The sequence below is a fragment of the Xenopus laevis genome, chromosome 3S, assembly GCF_017654675.1.
Source record: "Xenopus laevis strain J_2021 chromosome 3S, Xenopus_laevis_v10.1, whole genome shotgun sequence".
In the NCBI taxonomy this organism is placed as follows: Eukaryota; Metazoa; Chordata; class Amphibia; order Anura; family Pipidae; genus Xenopus; species Xenopus laevis.
In genome coordinates, this window is record NC_054376.1 from 77,065,169 (window position 1) to 77,087,311 (window position 22,143).

Here is a 22,143-nt window from a genome sequence, read left to right on the forward strand (position 1 = left end):
AAATGTAAGATGAATTGTAATGAAATGTAAAATGAACAACAGCTTAGAAACCATGAAGGTGATATATAGGTATTCTGCTTAGGCTTTGGCACCTGAAGAGTTAATAGGATAAATTAACTCATGCATTTAACTTGTTTTAATATAAATGTGATTTTATGATATTGAGGAAGTAATGCATGTAGTAGAGTACAGAAGAAACTGATCATTTCCCACTCTGACATTTATTACCAAGCTAAGGGAGATCTATAGCCTTCCTATAAATCAGATGAGCTGATTGGGGAGGAAACCCCGGCAGTGGAAAAGGATCTGACTGATGGGTTAGCAGAGCAGATACAAACAGAGCTGAGATCTGCAGCAAGGGATAAAGTTTTAGACCAGCAAGGGACCTGAAGTTCCAGAATGCTGTCCTTTGTGAAGTTACCCTATTAGTGTGTGCATGCCAATATATACAGTTATCCAACAGAGGATGATGAAGAGAGTCAGTCTGCATCCTAGAAAAATGGACCAGCATTCAGAAGTACCTTTGATCAACCCCAAGGCTCACTGAAAGCCTGTCAAGAGGAGCAAAAATAATAGAATGGCTTTCCTTAAGCTATCCCTCATGGCTTTCAGCTTTGTGTTTTGGATTGCTGGGTTGACCATGCTGACAATGGGCATATGGACAAAGCTCTCATTAGAAGAATACCTGGTGCTGTCTACTAATGATTACCCAAATACCCCAGTAATTCTGCTAGGGAGTGGGGCTGCTGTGCTACTCTGGGGTTTCCTCGGCTGTTTCAGTGCCGCAGCAGAGAGGCGTTACCTGCTTCGCACCTATGGACTCTTCCAGTTGGCTGTGTTCCTAGCTGGGCTGGCTGCTGGGCTCTCCACACTCTTTTATCGCAGGTAAGCAGTTCCCCTCTGATAGTAACCTTTCCTACAACAGTCACCTTTCCTGTGCATTGACCATCACTCTCCTTCCATTTGCAGCATTCAATAAACTAAATAACTTCATGTTTTCAGCAGCCTTTTATTTAAGAAAAAACTTATAGGCATTTCAGCAATTTTAAATACTTTTACAGTTGGTAAAAATGGTTTATGTTTTAATATATGATGAAAAATGTACCATACTCTCAGGGCTTTTCATTTATTATTATTACATTATTTTTGCAATAAATTTTGTCTTTTTAATATCCCCTAGGGGGTTTGCACACAGAGCCTTTATCAACAGATGTATTTTGCATATACATCCAGTGCATCAGCCTGATATTGTGGCATATTTACAGCACTCACATAAACATTTGTTTTTGAAGGTTTACCCCTATGCTACTCTATAAATATTTGGAAATATATTTATATAGTCCAGTGACTCGTTTGGCAATACTGTACATGCAAAAATCTTATCGGTAGCTGATATAAATCTTTAAACCTGTCTGATCTAACTATTGATTGCCATGGCACAAAAAATGTTGGAACACTCCACACACTATCCAAAAATCGTACAAAAGGAAGATTCTGAATCTAAAATCTGGCTATGGTCGCTCTCTGTCTTCCTGACTCCCATCACTCTCCCCTGCAATAATTCTTGAACTCTGCTGCTAGGAACCCCTGATCTCTCCTTAGAGGGAACCTTTTCTACCCCAAGTAAAATCTTAAGCATGGCTGCTTGTTAAAGGAGAACTAAAACCTAAAAATTAAAATGGCTAAAAATGCCACATTTTATATATTGCACCAGTTTAACGTTTCAGCTTCTCAATAGCAGCAATGATCCAGGACTTCAAACTTGTCACAAAGGGTCACCATCTTGGAAAGTGACTGTGACACTCACATGCTCTGTGGGCTCTGAGCAGCTGTTGAGAAGCTAAGCTTAGGGGTCATCACAAATTATCCAGCAGAAAATGAGGTTGGTATGTAATATAAGCTAATGCTAAATAAAATTCTGATCCTAATTGCACTGGTTTCTGTGCTGCCATGTAGTAATTATCTGTATTCATAACTAATTAGCCTTATATTGTTACATTTATATTCTACAGTATGTGTACTGTATATTGTGAGCAGGTCCCTAAGCTAAGTGACAGCAGCACAGAGCATGTGTAGTGAATCAGCAGAAAAGAAGATGGGGAGTTACGGGGGCATTTTGGAGACCCCCGTAACTCCCCAAGACCAGATCTTTACTACCAAAGGGCTGTGGTTGCCTTGGGCTGGTACAGAAGCCCAAAACATAATGTACAACATTTCTAGCCTACTTCTTTAGTTAGGCTTTAGTTTTCCTTTAAGCAAAATATAGCAAATAAAATCCTTCTGATAACATTCTAAGACCCTCACTCCTCTGCTCTTCACTACATTTTTTCACTTGTCTCACTGTAAGTTTATGGCCATCTCCTCTGCTTCTCTCAGAGGTCTTTTCATCATCCACATCCACTGCCACCCTCCCACCTTTCTATCTTAATCCTCCTTACCTTACACATAAAGTTATACATACATACATATATACATAGATTCTGCTAACACAAAATCACCCAGCAGGGCATTTCACAACCGCATTGCCTTCTCCATGAAGAACATCCTATAATGCTTCAAATGGAAGTTCTGTTCCTCCAGTCTAAAGGGGTGGCCTCTGGTGCATTGATCTATTATATGAGAATAAATATTCCGTGCTATCCGTCCATATTGTCATCAAATGTACTTGTAAAGATTAATCATGTACCCTCGCAAGCACCTTTTCTCGAGAGATAGATGGAGAGAAAGAAAAAGATAGATAGAACTTCAACACCAGGATCTATATCTATATTGTATATAAAAGCCAATGCAACATTTTGGTTCCTATTAGGGACAATATATAATGGAAAGTCACTCAAACGGCAGATATGGCAATACCCTTTCCTAAGGAAAAGACAGCAACACATAGCAGGCAGGTATGGGGTCAATATATATGGCATAACATTAATCAGTCTAAAAAGAAAATTGTGTCATCAGATTTCAGAGTCTGCAGCCAGTTGGGCTGAGTGTGAGTGGTAGAATGCAATGAACATTGGCTATAGTGCACCTAGGCAAGCAGAGGTCAGCAGCATATTGCTTGTAGATTGTTGGTGAATCCATACTGAGTTTACGGCCTATTACAGGTAAGCAAACACAATGCAATACAGTTGAGATTTTTACTGTAGAGAAAATGTTTTACATACTGGATAGGAATAAGGAATGAATAAGAATAAGTGATATTCTAATTCAAATAAATAATTTTTAAATAATTTCTAACTGAATATGTTGCTAAAGAACAATGGAACAATTGCAGTTTTTTCAACAAAAAATTTCAGCAAGAAAAATTGATTGTTTTCTTCTATGGGAATGCCTTTGATCTATTTCTCTTGTTACTAAATTCTAGAGAGTGGAACAAAAATAAGAGGCTTATACATTATACCATCAAGTGTAATGCTTGGTAAGGTTATAGTAACACAGCAACCAATACACATGTAGAATTTATGGCCGCAGTGTGACAGCACAGAACTGATTGGTGTGTTTATGCTTTGTAACAGGGACATTGCAGAGGGATTCCATATTGGCCTACAAAATGCTGTTCAATCATATGCAGAAGATGAGGCGAAGGCATATGTTCTAGATGATGTCCAGAGGGCCTTGCGCTGCTGTGGCGTTCACAGTTACCATGACTGGTTTGGGTCACCCTGGTCCCTGGAGCAGCTGGAACAACATCAGTTTTTTGGAGAACACAGCAATAATTCAGTGCCCAGCAGCTGCTGCCAGGTGCGTAGAGGGTGTCAGAACAACCCTGTGCTTCCAGGTGCCCCAGGAATCCACTGGGATGGATGCTTTAAGAAGGTGTTTGACTTTGTAAGTGACAACATGTTCTACATTGCTACTTCTGCTTTGGGCCTGGCATTTATTCAGGTGGTTGGTATTGTCTTAACATGTCTGTTGGCTACCAAGATCCCTAACAGAGAACCAGAAACAGTTCCAACGTGAGCCGACACCAACCTGAATGACGGCAGTTTAATGCTAAACTCTAAATCTTTTAAAAACTATATTTAATACCAGAATTTTTAACTAGTAGTTGAGATGTAAAAAGAAAAGCTGTGAACTGTATTTACTCAGAGGTGAACAAATTTTGAACTGCATTTACTCATACGTGAACTATGTTAATCAATTGGTTTGTTCTATAATGAGTAGTTATACATAAGAACATGGTTTCAGAGTAATAAGTTTTGTCAAATTAGGGATAATCTGTGGCTTTTAGAGCATGTTTATGGAAAATGAAAATGTTTTCTTTGTGTCTGTAATTATAATCCTAATGGCTACATAATGTACAATAAATGGAAGGGGCCTACCATAAATCAGTTTTAAAGAGAAAGGTGATTGTCCATTTTTGTACTTTCTGGGGGTAGCTAAGGAATGTTACTGAAGAAGTCAATTGTTATACAGGGTGTAACTGGGCCCCAGAAGCAGCATATTTTTATGATCACCATCTCCACAATTTGGTGAAGATTCTGCACTTACAAATATATAATTTAGGCCGTAGCGTCTGCTATATCTCTAGTATGGTTTCTGTGGCATTGCAACAATTGATGGCCTCCGGATTATCTGATATGCCTAAACTGATGTTCACTAGAAGTTGAGAAAGCCTGCATTATTTACAATATAACATTTTTTTGGAGACGAGTTCTCCAGATACAGTGTAGTGCTACAGACACTTATTTACGCAGTATCTGCTAAAGTAAAGAATGTTGGAAAAATAGAAATCGTATAAATACATATCAGTTAAGAACAAAAGCAGAGCAATAATTTAGGGAAGAACATTTAAAAGCAAAAAAATGTGAAAACACTTTGAGACATGCATTATTTATGGCAAACTCAATGGAGAACATGGAGGAGATACATATAAACATAGAAAAGATTATCTGTTTCACACATTAATGGGGCTATTTACAAATGTTGGATGTCAATGGGGAAAACTGATAATATTATTCTGAAAAATGTATGTTTCTAAAAATTGCATAAAAACATCATATTCCCATTATGTATAAAATTCATGAGAAAACTTCCCTAGTACCTATTTATACACCAAAAGAATGTGTGCTTTTAATGCATTATTATAGACATCTCTGGAACTGGCAATGTCCTTTTAAATCAATAGGAACTATGTTACAGATGTTCAATGAGTAAATTGTAGCTTCATACAGATATACAGTATACCTCATTATGACTAGTGTGAATGATGTATTTTTTCTTTAAAGCGCTATGTAAATGTGTCAGCAGTATATACATTATAGATAATAAAAAGGTTCTTGAAACCATTTGTGCTCATTTACAGGTGTGCATTTCTTCTCCTTCAGCCTGCTCTGATAGATGATGTGCAAGTGCACACAGTGCCACACGGGAACCCTGGAATTACAGTCAGAATTTTGCTGGCAGTTAAGTCCAGGGTACCCCTAGCAAGTTGGTCAGTAGCTGTAACTGACTTAGATCAAGTGAATTGGATACTAATGTCATTAATGCCAAATGGTGAAACTAATGCCACTCGGCCACAAATTCACAAATAAAATGAATGTTTTGAAGGTGTGGTTCACCTTTAAGTTATAAAAACTTATCTCACTGTTTATCAAGTGAAAACTATATTGAAGTCTATGGGAATAACTGAAACTGGATTTTAAAAAAAATTCTCCTCAAATTGATGAGTTTTCATGTGATAAACATCTGGACCAGAGTTTGATAAAATGGAATTTCTTTAATGATAAAATGTGGTAATTATGTATCAGATGTATTTCCTGAACAGATATCACTTCTGCAGATCTGGGCTATAGAAATGATTTCCAAAAAATAGGATAAAACATTGTGCTACTGTACTGCTATCATTTCCATGCCTTCACTACCAAACCTGGAAGCTGAGAATATTACAAAATTAAACACACAGGACTCATATTAGAATTCTGTTTATTGATTTTCAATGCTATTTATTTCATTCAGCAGTGACAATGATAAATGGTGCCTTTTAAGGTTACATGGACATATCCCAAGATACTATTAAATGGGAATATTAACAGCTGCTGCGTTCTTGCTGTATACAACACATACATTCATTTATTCTAGATTGTAAATTTCTATTACTAAAGCAACCCTCTACACAACTTGACAATACCCGTATGTATGCCCTTCCACAAAAAAAACACTTAGCAATTATAGTGTGCCTTATTTACTTTATTTGTGGGCACAGTGTAGAAATGGGTGCATTTTGCCAATTTTTTACCTCAATAGTGGTAGTTGTGACTGTTTGTGAATTGTGCACAAGATGCACTTGGAACATTCTAGTCATCACATTCTCAGGCCATGGCAGTATGCATACATGCCCCTCACTTACAAGAAATTTACTCCTAGGTGTGCAAGTTATCTTGAGCCTCAGCAAGCTGCACCTAGCACTTCACTTACATTAATAAGTGTAATTGGAACAATTACACACAGATCATGGCAGTTTCAAATGCTCTGTGAATGGTATTTACAACAATGCATAACTTGTGCACAATGCATTTTTTTTCCTACATCAGTAAATAAGGTCCAATACTTTTATCCCTTAAGTAGTGGGCCACTGGAATACCAAATCCCAGAGAGTTAAAACACGTTTTGTGTTTGAATGCAGATGCGTTTGCATTATTGCTTTTATGACTGGTTTCTGGTTAGTTGGGGGAATTTCCCATTGTGTATAAGAAAAATGAAAGTAGATCAGAATTCACTTCTTCTAGCTATTGGGAAACTGCACCAAGCAGCACCATCCATGAATGAAAAATATCTCTATTAAAATGATACATGACTATTTGGTATTAGAAAATACAATATAAAAACAAACTCTACTCTTGTTGTTATATTTAGTGAGCATATGCTTTCAAACAGGTTCATGTAAAACTTAAACTTGAGGAGGAAAACAGACTCCTTGCTCACAAATCATGGACACATTGCTGCGCAGCAATGCTTTACTTGACCACCATGCAAACATTTTCCGTGCCATGTCTGTACCTGTGAATGAAAAAATAATTCTATTTTTTATAGTTATGTGCACGGTAAGTTCAGATTTATAGTCTAGTCTAGTTATGCCTGCATCACATAGCATTTCTTTACAGCTATAGTGGTATAGTAAGTTACTCTTTATTATGTTTTCAGGAAAACATAACAACAAATGTCCCCCATTTAGAAATGTTTTATAGCATGTGACTTTGTAGATTAATATGCAAATATATAATTTCTTTTATGTACATATTAGTGTAAGCTATACTGCTTGCCTCTGCAAAAGATTTTTCGACATACTGCATTATAACCAATATAGTGGTTAGAGACTCGAGAAGTGGCTGAGTGGATATGCTCCAAGCTGGTCATCGGTATATACCGTACAAACATGAAAGGGATGACAAGTAAAGTATATAATACATTCAGTTTAATGAATAAGGTTTGAACACAAGTAGGCAGGAGTGCTAGAGAGGGTATCCCCCAGTTATCAGGAATGGATAAATCTATGAGATTATATAAGGCAGATGAATAAAACTGGCCATATATAGTAAGACCTGCTCAGCAGATCATTACTTGATTTGGCCACCAACCAGCTGGCCAAATCTGGGTTGATATGTCTGGAGTGTTATGGAGTAATGATATTTGAATTCAATAATCATAATAATAAACATCTAAATGTGGTTCAGTGTGAAAACATAATTTCTCTAACCCCCACATGGATACCAGTACATTTGTGAATGACATGCGTGTGCAGTTTTGTACCCTTTTGAGTGCTTTGCAAATTGTACTTTTACTGTTGCTGCAATTAAGAATGCTTTTATGAAGCAATATAACAGCTTACACTCATATGAACATTAAATGAGATAATGAACATATAAGGAATAATTTGTGCGTAGGAATCAATTGTAGCATAAGTTACTGTTCATGTTACCATATATAAATAGAAGATCATCCACCCATACTATAAAAAGGTATATTGTCTTGTTAACTTCAAATACATTGCACCCATTTTTCCCTACAGCTTACCTGAGTGAGTATGACTTAGCAATCACTTCATTGGAGAGATGAGGGCTCCTTTACCCAAACATAGATCCAAAAAATGGGCAGCACACTTTTAGAGAAACAATTCACTGTTTGCTATCAGCTGAAATATCATTACTGAGTTATGAGTGTTTACTGCGCCTGACCACAAGTCAGTAAATTTGGTTGCAGTATATTAAAGGCTATGGTTTGCATAAAAAAGCACACATTGGCCAAAATCATTAACCTCTTAAATAGTCAAGGAAAAAAGGGGATTAATTAGCTATAATTAATGCCCCCAATATTATATTAGAGAATAAAAGGTCTATATGTTATTGATCTTAGCATGAAGGGTTGTGTAAATGGAGCATATTAAACTTTGTTTTGATCCTACTAGTTATCTTTTCCCTGGGTTGATTCATCGGATTAACTTGAGCAACATCACAAGAGTTTTCTTGTACAGCAAAACCACCCAGCCCTGGGGCAGCGCATGCACAGTCTAGCTATTCCAATCCCCTGTGCCTGTCTGCAATCAGAGTCAAGCAGCTTGAATAAATATGGTGAATGCGAAGACCCCCAGCTTGCAAGAACCAAAGTCATTACAAGCTGGGAAGGTATGGAGCCAGAGGCACAGGGAGGAAGGAGGGATGTCAGATGTAGGAGGCTACAATGTGCCCCGCAGGTTGATGCGGCAACCTGAACCCCATAAGAGGTGTTGAGTAATAAGACATAGGGGTAATGATGAGCAGGTGATCCACGAGTTTGCTTTGCCTTTAAATCCTGCACTTACACTAGTGTACACAACAATGGTGGCTGTGAAAGCTTTGATTGTGTGCAACAGATGCTCAATAGGTGCAGAACTGGTGGAAATATAAAGGGGAAATTAATAATCAGTCTATCAGTCTATATCCATATAATATGGATATCAGTATGCTTAGTGATGGATGAGGTTGGATAGTGTACACTATCGGCCAGTGTAAGGTTACCTTTACACTTGGGTGTTCACAGGATGGAAGAACTCCCTTGAAAAATACTATTGGTCTTTAAATCAAATATCAAAGGTAATATGATTCTCTCAAACAGCAATCAAAACTAATTTTTATTGGGAACCATGATATGTACAGTGGTGCTTGAATGTTTTTGAACTTTTTTTAAATGTAATATATCTTCTTAAATATGACCTAATACATTACTATTTTCAGGCAAGCCCTAAAGTCAAAAGGCAGCAACGCAAGCCATTTACCAAAAATATTGCTTTTCATTAAAACAAAAAGGTTCTATCTTAATCTAATACACCCACAGAACATTCTTCTAATGAAATTCTGATTTATCCATGTGGACTTTAGCAAAATGTAGACAGGCAGCAATATACTGTTTGGACAGATTTGGTTTTCTTCACGTGCAACCCTGCCATGCAAATCATTATAGTTCAGTGTTCATCTGACATTCACCTATGCAAGAGAGGCATTTTGTTCATTAGACAATAGCCTGTGATTCTTTGAGATCTCCCAAAGTATTACATGCCTTACTCTGATTGTGATCTTTATTCGTCAACCACAATTTGCCTGACAGTGGACTGGTCACTTTAGAAATAGTTTTGTAAACTTTTGTTCAAACCATGATGCATTTCCAAAATCCCATGATCAGACTTGGATAGTGAAGATGCAGATTTCTGCTCTTTAAATAAGACATGGATGGCTTCAAATACACCAGATTATTATCCCATTGCTTGAAACCTGAATTTCCCCTTTAAATGAACTGAGACTCCTAGGAGGGAATGTAATATTGGTCGCTAGCGCAATAATCATTCGTAATCCATTTGCAATGCCAATAAATGTTCGCAAAGTGAAAATTTTGCGAACACTTTGCCCCTCACACGACAGTAAGATAGCGATTACAAATTTTTGAGTTTGCGAACGTTGTATGTAATAAAATTTCGTAATCGTAAACCATTTTTTGAGACAAAATACAAAACTGCAGAGCAGGTGTTTATGGTTGGCAATGCGCAATTAAGATTTGCAAAGCAATAAAAGCCTAATAAAGAATATTTCATTGTAGGCAATTTTTTCATTTGCAAAGATTAGCTCTTTACTTTCCCCCCTAGAGCTTCACATACTTTTGCCAGGTACAAATACATAGTTACATAGTTAGTTACATAGTTAAATTGGGTTGAAAAAAGACAAAGTCCATCAAGTTCAACCCCTCCAAATGAAAACCCAGCATCCATACATACACCCATCCCTACTTTTAATTAAATTCTATATACCCATACCTATACTAACTATAGAGCTTAGTATCAGAATAGCCTTTGATATTATGTCTGTCCAAAAAATCATCCAAGCCATTCTTAAAGGCATTAACTGAATCAGCCATCACAATCACCCGGCAGTGCATTCCACAACCTCACTGTCCTGACTGTGAAGAACCACCTACGTTGTTTCAAATGAAAGTTCTTTTCTTCTAGTCTAAAGGGGTGGCCTCTGGTACAGTGATCCACTTTATGGGTAAAAAGGTCCCCTGCCATTTGTCTATAATGTCCTCTAATGTACTTGTAAAGTGTAATCATGTCCCCTCGCAAGCGCCTTTTTTCCAGAGAAAACAACCCCAACCTTGACAGTCTTCCCTCATAATTTAAGTCTTCCGTCCCTCTAACCAATTTAGTTGCACGTCTCTGCACTCTCTCTCCAGCTCATTTATATCCCTCTTAAGGACTGGAGTCCAAAATTGAACTGCATACTCCAAATGAGGCCTTACCAGGGACCTATAAAGAGGCATAATTATGTTTTCATCCCTTGAGTTAATGCCCTTTTTTATGCAGGACAGAACTTTATTTGCTTTAGTAGCCACAGAATGACACTGCCCAGAATTAGACAACGTTTTATCTACAAAGACCCCTAGATCCTTCTAATTTAAGGAAACTCCCAACACACTGCCATTTAGTGTATAACTTGCATTTATATTATTTTTGCCAAAGTGCATAACCTTGCATTTATCAACATTGAACCTCATTTTCCAGTTTGCTGCCCAGTTTTCCAGTTTAGACAAATCACTCTGCAAAGTGGCAGCATCCTGCATGGAACCTATAGTTCTGCACAATTTAGTATCATCTGCAAAAATAGAAACAGTACTTTCAATGCCCACCTCCATAAACAAGTTGAAAAGCAAGGGACCTAGTACAGAGCCCTGCGGTACTCCACTAACAACACTGGTCCAATTAGAAAATGTTCCATTTACCACCACTCTTTGTAGTCTATCTTTTAGCCAGTTCTCTATCCAGGTACAAATACTATGTTCCAGGCCAACATTCCTTAATTTAACCAGTAACCTTCTGTGTGGCACTGTATCAAATGCTTTAGCAAAGTCTAAGTAAATCACATCCACTGCCATCCCAGAATCGAGGTCTCTACTTACATTCTCATAAAAAGAAATTAAGTTAGTCTGGCAAGATCTATTACGCATAAAACCAGGCTGGCACAAACTCATAGTATTATGATTTGCTATGAAGTCCAGTATCTTATCCTTTATTAACCCTTCGAAAAGCTTTCCTACCACTGACGTCAGACTAACTGGCCTATAGTTTTGAGGCTGAGAACGGGATCCTTTTTTGAATAGAGGCACCACATTAGCAATTCGCCAGTCTCTCGGCACTATGCCAGATCTCAATGAATCCTGAAAAATTAAGTAAAGAGGTTTGGCAATCACAGAGCTAAGCTCGCTAATTACCCTGGGATGGATACCATCTGGCCCTGGACCTTTGTTAATCTTAACATGTTCTAGTCTCTTTTGAATTTCTTCATGTGTGAACCATGCATCATTAGTTGTATTACTAGAATTGGGACTGTTAAGAAGGAAACCTTCACTTACTGGTTCCTCATTTGTGTAGACAGATGAAAAATATGAGTTCAGAATCTGCGCTTTTATTTTGTTTTCATCAACAAGCTGACCCCCCTCTGATAGTAAGGGTCCCACCCCTTCCTGTTTCATTTTTTTACTATTAACATATTTAAAAAATAATTTTGGATTTTTTTTACTGCTAGCTGCAATATCCTTTTCTATAGCAATTTTAGCTTGCCTTATAGCTTCCTTGCATGATTTATTGGCCTCCTTGTACCTTATAAATGTTTCGGCTGTACAAGCTAACTTGAAAGCCTTAAAAGCACGTCTTTTCTTACCCACCTCAACACCAACGCTTCTATTGAACCAAAAAGGTTTTGCTTTGCAATGACGTTCCTTGCTTACATTATCCATAAACACATAAATGCACACACTTTATGTTTTTGACTCAATTATGTAATTAGGTTATCATTATTTAGTTTAAGGACTTAGGCAAAAAAACACGTTTTAGGTCATATTTATGCAGAAATCTTAAAAAATTTAAATGGGTTCACACACTTTCAAGCAGCATCTAATAAACATATACAGCCCAAAGAAGACAAGATTGTTTAGAAACTACAGACAGTTTATGCTGCTCTTACCTAAGAGGGTCAAAGAAAACTGTGCTTTTCATTACAAACTACACAAATATATTATTAGATTAATTTCATGTAAATGGTGAAAAAGTAGTGGGTTCAGTATATTCAGAAAATACTTAAATGCTCCAAACTCATGCAGCAATTAGTGTGTTTGTGTAATGAACCACTAATTTTCAGTAATCCAAAGTAGTTATAATGGTCATAGGCTCCTCAAAAGAAGCCAACATGACCTGCTTTGGTGGAATCACAGAAATTTCCCCAGAATCTGGGGAGGAGTGACCACAATCTATCTGGGTAGTTACATGTTCCTCCCTGTCCTCATATAAAGTGCTAATGTGAAGAAGAGGGTGACTGGGATAACGATTAAACACACTCATTGGTTCTGGCTTCACCTGGCTGATTGTTACACTCGATGTAGTCACTGCTGCAGATTTCCTGTGGCCACAAGTAAGAAACAGCCCAGAAACAGATACATCTCTACAGCTCTCAGTTAATGGCCGATTCTCCTTTCCTGTGTCTGCAGTTGGCTTTAGCATATCTGGAAAACAATAAAATCCACATGCACATTTGAAGATATATTATGACCCTTTATTATGTAAGGCTCATTTGGTCTCCCAACATCAAGGGTCATCAATTCAATAAGAAAAAACACATGTGCAGTTTCAAAATAATATTGTAAACATGATTCATACTGTGAACAGCATTGCACCATTAAAAACCACAAAAGTATTGATCCATGCAGTAACATCTTCATCTGAAAGATAAGCTGTTCACAATATCACTTTGAGAGTACTCGCAATATTTGGGGAAAAAAATACTTTGGCTATGGATGGGGGTTTTATTAGGAAATAACCGTAGAGGAAACTGAAATTGTACATTGTCAATATTCAGTGTGGTAACCTGTGATTGCTTGCAACGGCTATATTAACTCCATTTTTACTGAAGAAAGCGCCTCCTCTTTTACCTGAGTAGGAACACTTATTTGTTCTCTTCAAAATATATACCACAATTTATTGATAAATCAGTTGGTTGGATATGACCTACTATTAGCAAGCATAACAAAAAAGATTTGGAAAGATTTTATTAATCTGGCCATCTAAGTAGTATAACAGAATCACAGGGGGCACTCAGGGCAAGTGCAGCAGGAAAAACACTTAGTCTAGTGAAATGTTTCAGAGCCACGACCCTTTGTCTAACATTGTATTACTGTTTTTAATCTTGAAAGGTTTCTCCCTGCTGGACTTGCCTTGTGTACAGATGATTCTATTCTACTGTTTTAGGGCTGTGCCTGTCTCCCCACTGCTTAACACCAGGCTTCCATTAATGCAGAAGTTTTCAGCACTTAAACACAAGAGTTTGCATTTTGGAGCTGAAATTTGCCGTATGTGACTGCCTATGCAATGGTATCAGCTGCTGGCAAGAAAGAAGTCTGATGTAAAAGTAGTGGCCACAGGCCAAGATCAGCTCCTTGTGGCATCAGCCTAAAGCTTGGAAGGTAAAGGTATGTGAGTGACTCCCCTTTTCATTATCATCCAAGTAGTAGTTCATGTCAAGATGTTTAAAATATAGGAGGGCACTCCACTTAATTTATGGCATCAAATATAGATACTAAAGAGTGCAATGGAAGGCAGTTTTCCAAAACCAAATAGGTTTAACTGCATTAACAATACATACAAACACATAAACATACCAAAGGGATAGACTTAAAACACAAGATAAGGAAGAACCAGGAAAAGCAGACATGTTTCAAGAATGATAAACCCCAACATTTTGGAACAGAGTCCTTTTTCAAGGGGAATCTATATAATATGCATATATAATATGCATGGGCATTCCTGTACCAAGTGATTATTTTTTAAATCTCTCTCACAATGCCAATACACCTTTAAAGAATGACCTTACCTTTTGCAGATGTTACAGAATCCGTTATTCTTTCTTCATGGTTCAGGAAGCCACTCTCTTGGCTTTCAGACATAGCAATTGGAGCACTTTCCTGTGTTTCTGATATGGGTATTTTATTGCTAAGGACATATGGATGAACATCTAAGGAGAAGTGCCGAGAATGCTTCTTATCTCCCATGATGCTCATATCAGCTTTAGGAGACATTGTTTGAGAGGAGCATTTGGAAGAAGCTTCTAAAAAAGGGGCTATTAAGCTCTCTGTAGCAGTTTTCCTCCTCACAGGTTTAAGCTTTTCGGGCTTGCTGTTTTCAATTTTCATAATTGCTAACTGTTCCTTAAAGGGTTGAGGAAGAGGGTTACTACTTGGAATCCACTTCATTTTCTTCTTTGGTCGTTTTATAACAAGCTGTTCATTCACATCAATGTCTGCTGGATCTGTGTTAGGGTCAACAGTCTGAATGCCTGAATCACGCATGGTGGGTGTGGCATCGTAGTTTGACTGTGCCAGAGCCGCCAGCAGTTGACGAACCACATTGTCAAACATCAGATCACTCTCATTTGTGATGAAGTCAAGTCGATTCAAGGATTTGATATGGTCCCGATTTTCATTGCAAAACAAAGCAAGAATATTAATATCACAGAACTGTGACTTTTGCCACTGTTTCTTAGTCTTAATGCCAACTTTGTTAAGTTTGTCAAATATGAAGTTGGACTTTCGGACAATAAAAAGATGAATCAAATTGACAAGGATAATAAGATTTATGAAGCTAAGAAGAAAAATATCCACTGAAGCAATAATTCGTTGGAGCTGAACAGCTGGCAGTTTACAATTCATTCTTATGTGCAACTTTGAGTTTATGGTTTTATGATGGGGCTCTCCCAGTGCACATATAAATTCATTTTGCTTTTGGGTTTCATAATAAGTGCTTAGATATGTTATTGGTATAATACTTAAAAAAATAATGAACAAATGCCTTGCTAAATATAATTTGGCTAAGACGTTACTCCGACCTCTTCTTTCCAAGTACTTTTCAAAAAGGTTTTGTTCAGGGCTTTTTTCCTTTTCTGCATTTTCTATAATCTCTCGTTTCTCTCGTTCAGTAATACTCGGACCTTTTGACTGAATTTGCTTCTCAATTTTGGGTGCACGTCCCTCTGCTGCCCGGTGATAACAGTTGTCAATCTCTTGAAGAAGAAAGTTTAGTTCTGAAGTCAACCTTGTTGAGGCAAGAAACTCCCAACCCAGTGCAGGTATGTACATTATTCCAGCAAAAGCTAGAAGAGCATAGGGCAGAAACTTGTGCTCAAATAATGAAGGCCATTGATTAATGTCCACTCCTGGTAGGGCATCTTTAAGCTCTGTCCAGCAAAACCCTCTTGAATACAAGGCTTGATCACGGGTGAAGTTTTGTGGTGTGTAGCAGTATATAGGCTCCTCTGAATAACAGAGAGAAAAGTCACTGCTATGGGTTTAACCTACAAAAAAATCTACAAAATAATGTAGATTTTACTTTTGCTGATGATGACTAAACAGCATGACCCTAAAATAAAATAATCTGGAATCAAAATTACTTTGAAAAAGTAGCATTTTTATAGATCAAGAGCATGCTTCATTAAATACATAGATAACCCTCACTGTAATTCCATGTTGATAAGACACAACAATTTGGCTTTAAATTTTATTGCAGTAAAAGCAGTATTTGTTTATCATTGTCTGCTCTCTGGGTCTCATATTTCAAATAATGTACTGTTGGAAAAGTCAGTTAAAAACTACAGGGGGAGCAGGGGGTGAAACTGGGCCAGGGTCCGCACACCCGCAGGGCCCCCCCGGCAGATCGCACGCTATGCAGCCGGCTGGAGTCGGCTGCAGCCGCAGAGAAAACTCACACGGACGAGGGTGGAGGGGCAGGGTGCCCGGCTGCACGGCCCACACCAGGGGCCCGGCTGCATGGCCCACGCCAGGGCCCGCCCCCACCTAGTTCCTTCACTTGGACAGCTTTTAGGTGGCAAATGGTGGAAGTTGAGGTTTTAAAGTGACAGTACATGATAAATATCGATATTCGAATTTCGCAGTTTTTTTCAACTTCGAATCGAAGTTGGACTTTTCGATGGTCGAATTACCCAAAAATTTGTTTTTTACATCGAAAATTAAATTCTATCTTTGATAAATCTGCCCCTAACTGTTGCAAGTTTGAGTGGATCCAGGCAACACAGGTACCTATGTCATATTTTCCGCAATTTTTAAATATTTTCTTAAAGAAAAAAATAGTAAATTTGTCCCCTATAATAGTAAACTAGTAAATGTAGATAAGGTGTGCTTCAAAAGCGGATTAAGCTTGACAAAGGGCCTGCGTAGCCCGAAACGTTGCCTATGGCATTTAAGTAAAGGTTTACAAATTTTCAAAAATACCGGAGTGCTGCTGCTTTATTCACTATAATAGTAAACTATTTATAATGCCATTCTCCACCACATTATCTTCCATATGTTCTATTACCCCTTGGATGTTGCTCCCAGTGGCCTCAAAGCAAGTGCTTATATTTGAATTCCTGGCTTGTAGGCAAGGTTTGGTTGCATAAAATACAGGTGTATTGCCAAACAGATACTCTTGTACACTGCCAGTCCACATAGGGGTTACCAATAGCCAAACAGCTAATATTTGGCACCCGTAGGAACTTTTTTGCATACTTATGTTGCTCTCCAACTCTTGTTACCAATGTGGCTCAAGGTCATAACTACAATTTAGCCCACATCATTGCACTCTATGGTAAAGAATAGTGTATTCTTTTTTGCAATAACTGGTTAGAATAAGCAGATATGTAATTTCAAAATAATATTCGTTTGGTATTACTTGTCACTTAAAACCAGCATATATGGTTTATGTGTCAAAATCCTTTTCTTACATGTTACAGGCACCCAAATGAAACACATGCTGTACAGTTCACCATTGGTAAGAATTTTCAGAGGACTGGAACTCAAACAACTGTTCATAGCAGCTGTCTACCCCATTAGATTAGGTTGAATGGATGGATGTATCTGGCTGTGTACAACAAAGGTCACATTGCTTTCTCATTAAAAAAAAAAAAAAAGATGAACTTTCCCTTTGTCTCTGTACTTTGTTCTTCTCCTGCACTTCTGCTTTAACAGTGCCAATGCTGGTGCTTTGACACCAGAAATTGAGCAAGGAAAATGCAGTGGCTAAAATGCCTAAAAATCACTAGTGGTGCCATCGGCCTTAGATTTTTTTAATTTTTTAAATTCGGATGAATTGAAACAACCCTTAAAGTCTAATTGAATTTGATTCGAATTCGGTCAAACTTAATATGAGTTTTTTCTCTGAAAAAAACTTGAATGTCAGGAAGGCTTCAAACCTTCAAATTGATCCCTGGACCTCTCCCATTGACTTAAACAGCAATGATACGTTACATTTTTAGGAAATGCTTACCATTTGCTTCTTTGTGATGTGGCCTTCTAAACAAAGCTTTGCATCAAAAGCCATAATTGAGTTTAGTTGTGTTAATGTTTTTATTTACATAATTTTAGTGTGCTATGGATAGGTGGCTGTAGATATAAAGTGCACCCTCTGAATATATTTCACTTACCAGCAAAGTTCTTTGTGAAGACTAAGGTAACGAGGAGTATAGGTATAAGGACAGTGCCAATGGTCACCACTCTGTCAAAGGGAAGCTCAAGCTTAAGCTGCACCATAAGTGCTGCCAAAGAGCCAGCTCTGTCATCTTGCTGTCCAGGCAGTATCAGTTCCATGAGTTTCTCTCCAGCCAGCAGAGCAGTAGCCATGTCTGGATGGTTATCGATGATATGTTGCATATGCGAATGAGGTTCTGGTTCATTTGAGGCTTCTCTCTCTCTTGCTTCTGTGTCCGGTGTTCTTTCCGGTTAATGGAGCAAATATGGTTAGCTTGGTTAAGTAGTCAAATCTTCAAGGAAAAGCATACATTATAAATAGTAGCATCAGAGATGAATAAAAATCAAAATCAGCATTGCAGCTGTACCAATTGGTTTTATCCATGAGTAGTTAAATTAAACATGATTACAAATGGCTGCAGATAAAAGTAGCTAGAATAAATAATAAAACTTCAGTAAGATTTTTCATTTTCCTAATAGAAACATCTGCAGTCAGCTGCAGTCCAAAAAAAACACACACCACACATTTGTACACAAGTTACATAGAGATGCAATATCTATTCACCTGCTGCCGCTGGTCCCTGTGCTCCTAGGAAGATGATATGCAAGACAGTGGCCATCCACAGATTTCAGGCAGAGTAAAAACTTACATGTCATGTCACTGGAAGTCGGCAAATCTTTAAACAAGGCTGACAGAGGTTAGATGTTCATTCACTGTGATGTTTGTTCCCAGCATTGAAAGACAGCTGGAATGTTCTACCAAAAATGCTCTGCAACCTCTTTGCATCCCAGTAAAAATACAATAGGGCAAACAGCTGGTAGAATAGAGATGAAAAAGGTCTTTCGATGTTAGCCATACAATCAGTGAAGGAAGAGACAGCATTTCCAAATACTGCAGGCTACAGAAGGGAGGCGGGATTTCTGACTGTACGCTCTGTACCACAAATGTGTTCTGCATTTCCCTTTCTCCTGGAGACAGACTCCTATTCACATGGTACCTTCTGTTTGTGCTAAATCCTTTATGTTTGTTGATAACTGGAGAGCAAATATTCCAGAAATGCATATGTCTTTCCATATCTAAAGATTGCATTTGTGTTCAAAATAATGCTGTATATTATTGAAAATTTCACAAACACTAGAAGTGACTGCAAGGTTAGAGCATACACCTTTGTGTATTTACTCGGGATGTTTAGCTGAGCATTGCTTTAGTGCATTTGACATGACAAATAATCATACAACATTTTTGTTAATGATAAAATTAGTTTTTAATGGCAGATCCAAATTAATGGACAGAGACCTTAAAAGCATACTATCATCATCATTTATTTATATAGCGCTGTCAAGATACGCAGTGCTCTACTATGAGAAAAGACACAGAGGATACGCTTCAGTGAAGAATGCAAGAGTAACTACAAATTGAAAAATTAGTCTTTATTTTGCTTGCAATTGCTTCTAATAAAGGTACCTGCACCCATACATGCTTATATCTTGCATTTAGCACTGATAACCCAGTTCTACCCTAAAAAAGTGCACGTAACTGAGGGAGTTCAAGAGTCTTGAGGTGACTTTACTTTAAGACTTCCCTTGGTATTTTGTATCTACACTTGGCAACTGACTTGCACCTAGTGAATTGCACACTGATGCTGCTATTGGCTGTTTCCTAGGACTGATGCTATTTACACAAAAATTCAGCATTAAAAAGCGTTCATGCAACAATTTTTCATTAAACAACTTTCATGAAATTTAGCAAAGAGAACAGTATGTTGCATATACACTGATAAATCACACTCATGTTGTGGAACACACCATTTAAAAGGTTTTGATAAAAAAAAATGTTGATTGGCTTGTTAATTTTGCACATGGCATGAATTTAGTAAATGAGCATTTATATGTAGCGCTGGCAAACCAGTACTTGGTTTAGAGCATTTGGTTGTGTTTTATACCATTTATTTGATAACATGCATAGATTCTCAAATACAGTATGCAGTAGCATGGGAAATGCATCGCCCACTATGCAAATAATAGCTGAACATGATTTGTGCTCATCAATCAAAATATAGCCTTGACTCATCCACAGCAATAATGACCAAAATGATAAAGGGACAACCCAACTATAAAGCTGTCCCTCTGTGCCCTTTAGTTCTTGCTAAAATGTGATAAAAAACATAATTACACATGGAAACCAATACATCATGAGAATTCAACTGATCAAAACATAATTACAGATGCAAGAGAATGCTCATTTCCAGCACTAAGGGCTCTTACACATGAGCGTTTTTACCTGCGCTCCCCTGCGTTCCGTTTTTCGGCGTTCAGCCGCAGGGGAGCGCAGGAATAGACGCATTTAATTATTTCAAATGGGGCTGTACTCTCACAGGCGCATGTAGGCGCCGAACGCAGGTTGAGACGCAACATGCTGCATTTTTCCTGCATTCGGCGCCTACATGCGCCTGTGTGAGTAGGGGAGCGCAGGTAAAAACACTCATGTGTAAGAGCTGTTATTAGTCATACATCTTGCTCTTATCTTAAATACAGAGATTATTGTGTCATTATTTTATTTCATACAGGTATGGGACCTGTTATCCAGAATGCTCAGGACATGGGGTTTTCCAGATTATGTATCTTTCTGTAATTTGGATCTTCATACCTTAAATCTACTATAAAATATGCCTAATAAGCTGATTTTGCTTCCAATAAGGATTAATTATATCTTAGTTTGGATCAAGTACAAGGTACTGTTTTATTAAAAAAAATTGGATTATTTGATTATAATGAGTCTATGGGAGACTGCTTTTTCCTAATTCTGAACTTTCTGGATAATGGGTTTCCGGATAATTGATTCCATACCTGTACCCTTCTATCTATATATAAACTGTGACAGTAAATACATAAGTACCTCTCTTTTGACTGATACAGAAATCAAAGGCATTGGTCCAGCGTAACACAGCATATTTAGCTAATTTCTACAGCAGAAAACATATCCCAAATGGCTCTTGCCTAACTTTAGATCAGTACCAAATGGTGTGACATCTTAAATCTTCTGTTTTGATCTTGTTTATAAGAAATGGATCCAATGACAAATATGACCTTTGAGGATACACATTTGACAACTTAATGCATACCTCGCAACTGTCCCTTTTTTAGAGGGACAGTCCCTCTTTTGACAGCTCAACACGCAGTCCCGTTTTTCTCTGCACTGAACATGTAGAAAAAGAAACAATGTTTCTAACTTAATTGGCTTTTGGCAGAGAGCCCAGAACAGCCACAGCAGCATGTAAGATACTTTTGTAACAATTTCGAGATAAGCAAATAAGTAATTGTAACAATATAAGATAACAAGTCCCTTGGGACAGGTCCCTTAAGGACAGCTTAAAGGGCAATTCACCTTCATTAAGCTGGCCACAGATGCAAAGATCGGACTTTCCCATCTCCCGATCTGCCACTAACCATTCAGATCAAAGTCTTACCATTCATCAAATAAAATAGTTAATGTACAGATCAGCCGATGTTCTGCCCCTGACAGCAATCGTACGATAGTTTTGTCCGACAAAGCTAGTGACTGTCTCCCACTGAAAATCGTCTGATCGGCAATACATGCAGAGATATTATCGGCAGCCGACAGAAATCTTTTAACCTGTCCGATCGACCAAATGACCGATCTCCGCCGGATGAAAAATGTCGGGACTCTGAAAACACGGTCTGAAAATCCAGTGGTAGTTCACTCTGTTCTGGGGCACTAAGCGCTATAGACGCTTAGGGGCAAATTCACTAAGATTTGTAGTTGCGCCAGGCGTAACTTCACGGCACTTCGCCACACTTCGCCAGGCGTAGTTTCGCCAGCGCTTCGCAAATTCACTAAAATCCGAAGTTGCGCTCAGGGGTAGCGTAAGGTTGCGAAGTTGCGCTAGTGTTGATTCGCTAAGCGAAGCAAAGTTACGCTAGCGATGGTTAATTTGCATACGGCGCCAAATTCAAATTTCAATGGAGGAATACGTAGAATCACTACAAATGCCTGGGAAACCTTCAAAACATCAAATAAAAATTTTATTTTGCCCTACACATGTGCCCACTGTTTAGGTAAGTTGCCATGAGTCAGGAAATGCAGGGGGGAAGGAGGGGAGC

At 38.0% G+C, this 22,143-nt stretch overlaps 2 protein-coding genes across 4 annotated transcripts; one reads left to right on the top strand and one right to left on the bottom strand.

Moving 5' to 3' along the window:
* The first annotated feature begins 233 nt into the window (after positions 1-233).
* LOC108712484 (tetraspanin-7) lies at positions 234-4,024 on the top strand. The gene is made up of 2 exons (XM_018254685.2): positions 234-885; positions 3,513-4,024. Exons 1-2 carry the CDS (start codon positions 578-580, stop codon positions 3,955-3,957), a joined length of 753 nt encoding a protein of 250 aa, XP_018110174.1. The 5' UTR covers positions 234-577; the 3' UTR covers positions 3,958-4,024.
* A 1,881-nt stretch (positions 4,025-5,905) lies between these two features.
* Positions 5,906-18,941, bottom strand: panx2.S (pannexin 2 S homeolog). 3 transcript variants are annotated; one of them, XM_041588520.1, is made up of 5 exons: positions 18,587-18,941; positions 17,979-18,314; positions 14,379-15,815; positions 12,869-13,014; positions 5,906-6,996 (listed from the first exon to the last, which is right to left on the bottom strand). In XM_041588520.1, exons 2-5 carry the CDS (start codon positions 18,202-18,204, stop codon positions 6,925-6,927), a joined length of 1,881 nt encoding a protein of 626 aa, XP_041444454.1. In that variant the 5' UTR covers positions 18,205-18,314; positions 18,587-18,941; the 3' UTR covers positions 5,906-6,924. The 3 variants fall into 3 exon arrangements, with proteins under 3 accessions (XP_041444454.1, XP_041444453.1, XP_018110080.1); XM_041588519.1 differs by lacking the exon at positions 5,906-6,996 and having other exon boundaries at positions 12,171-13,014; positions 18,672-18,941; XM_018254591.2 differs by lacking the exon at positions 5,906-6,996 and having other exon boundaries at positions 12,171-13,014.
* Positions 18,942-22,143: the final 3,202 nt, after the last annotated feature.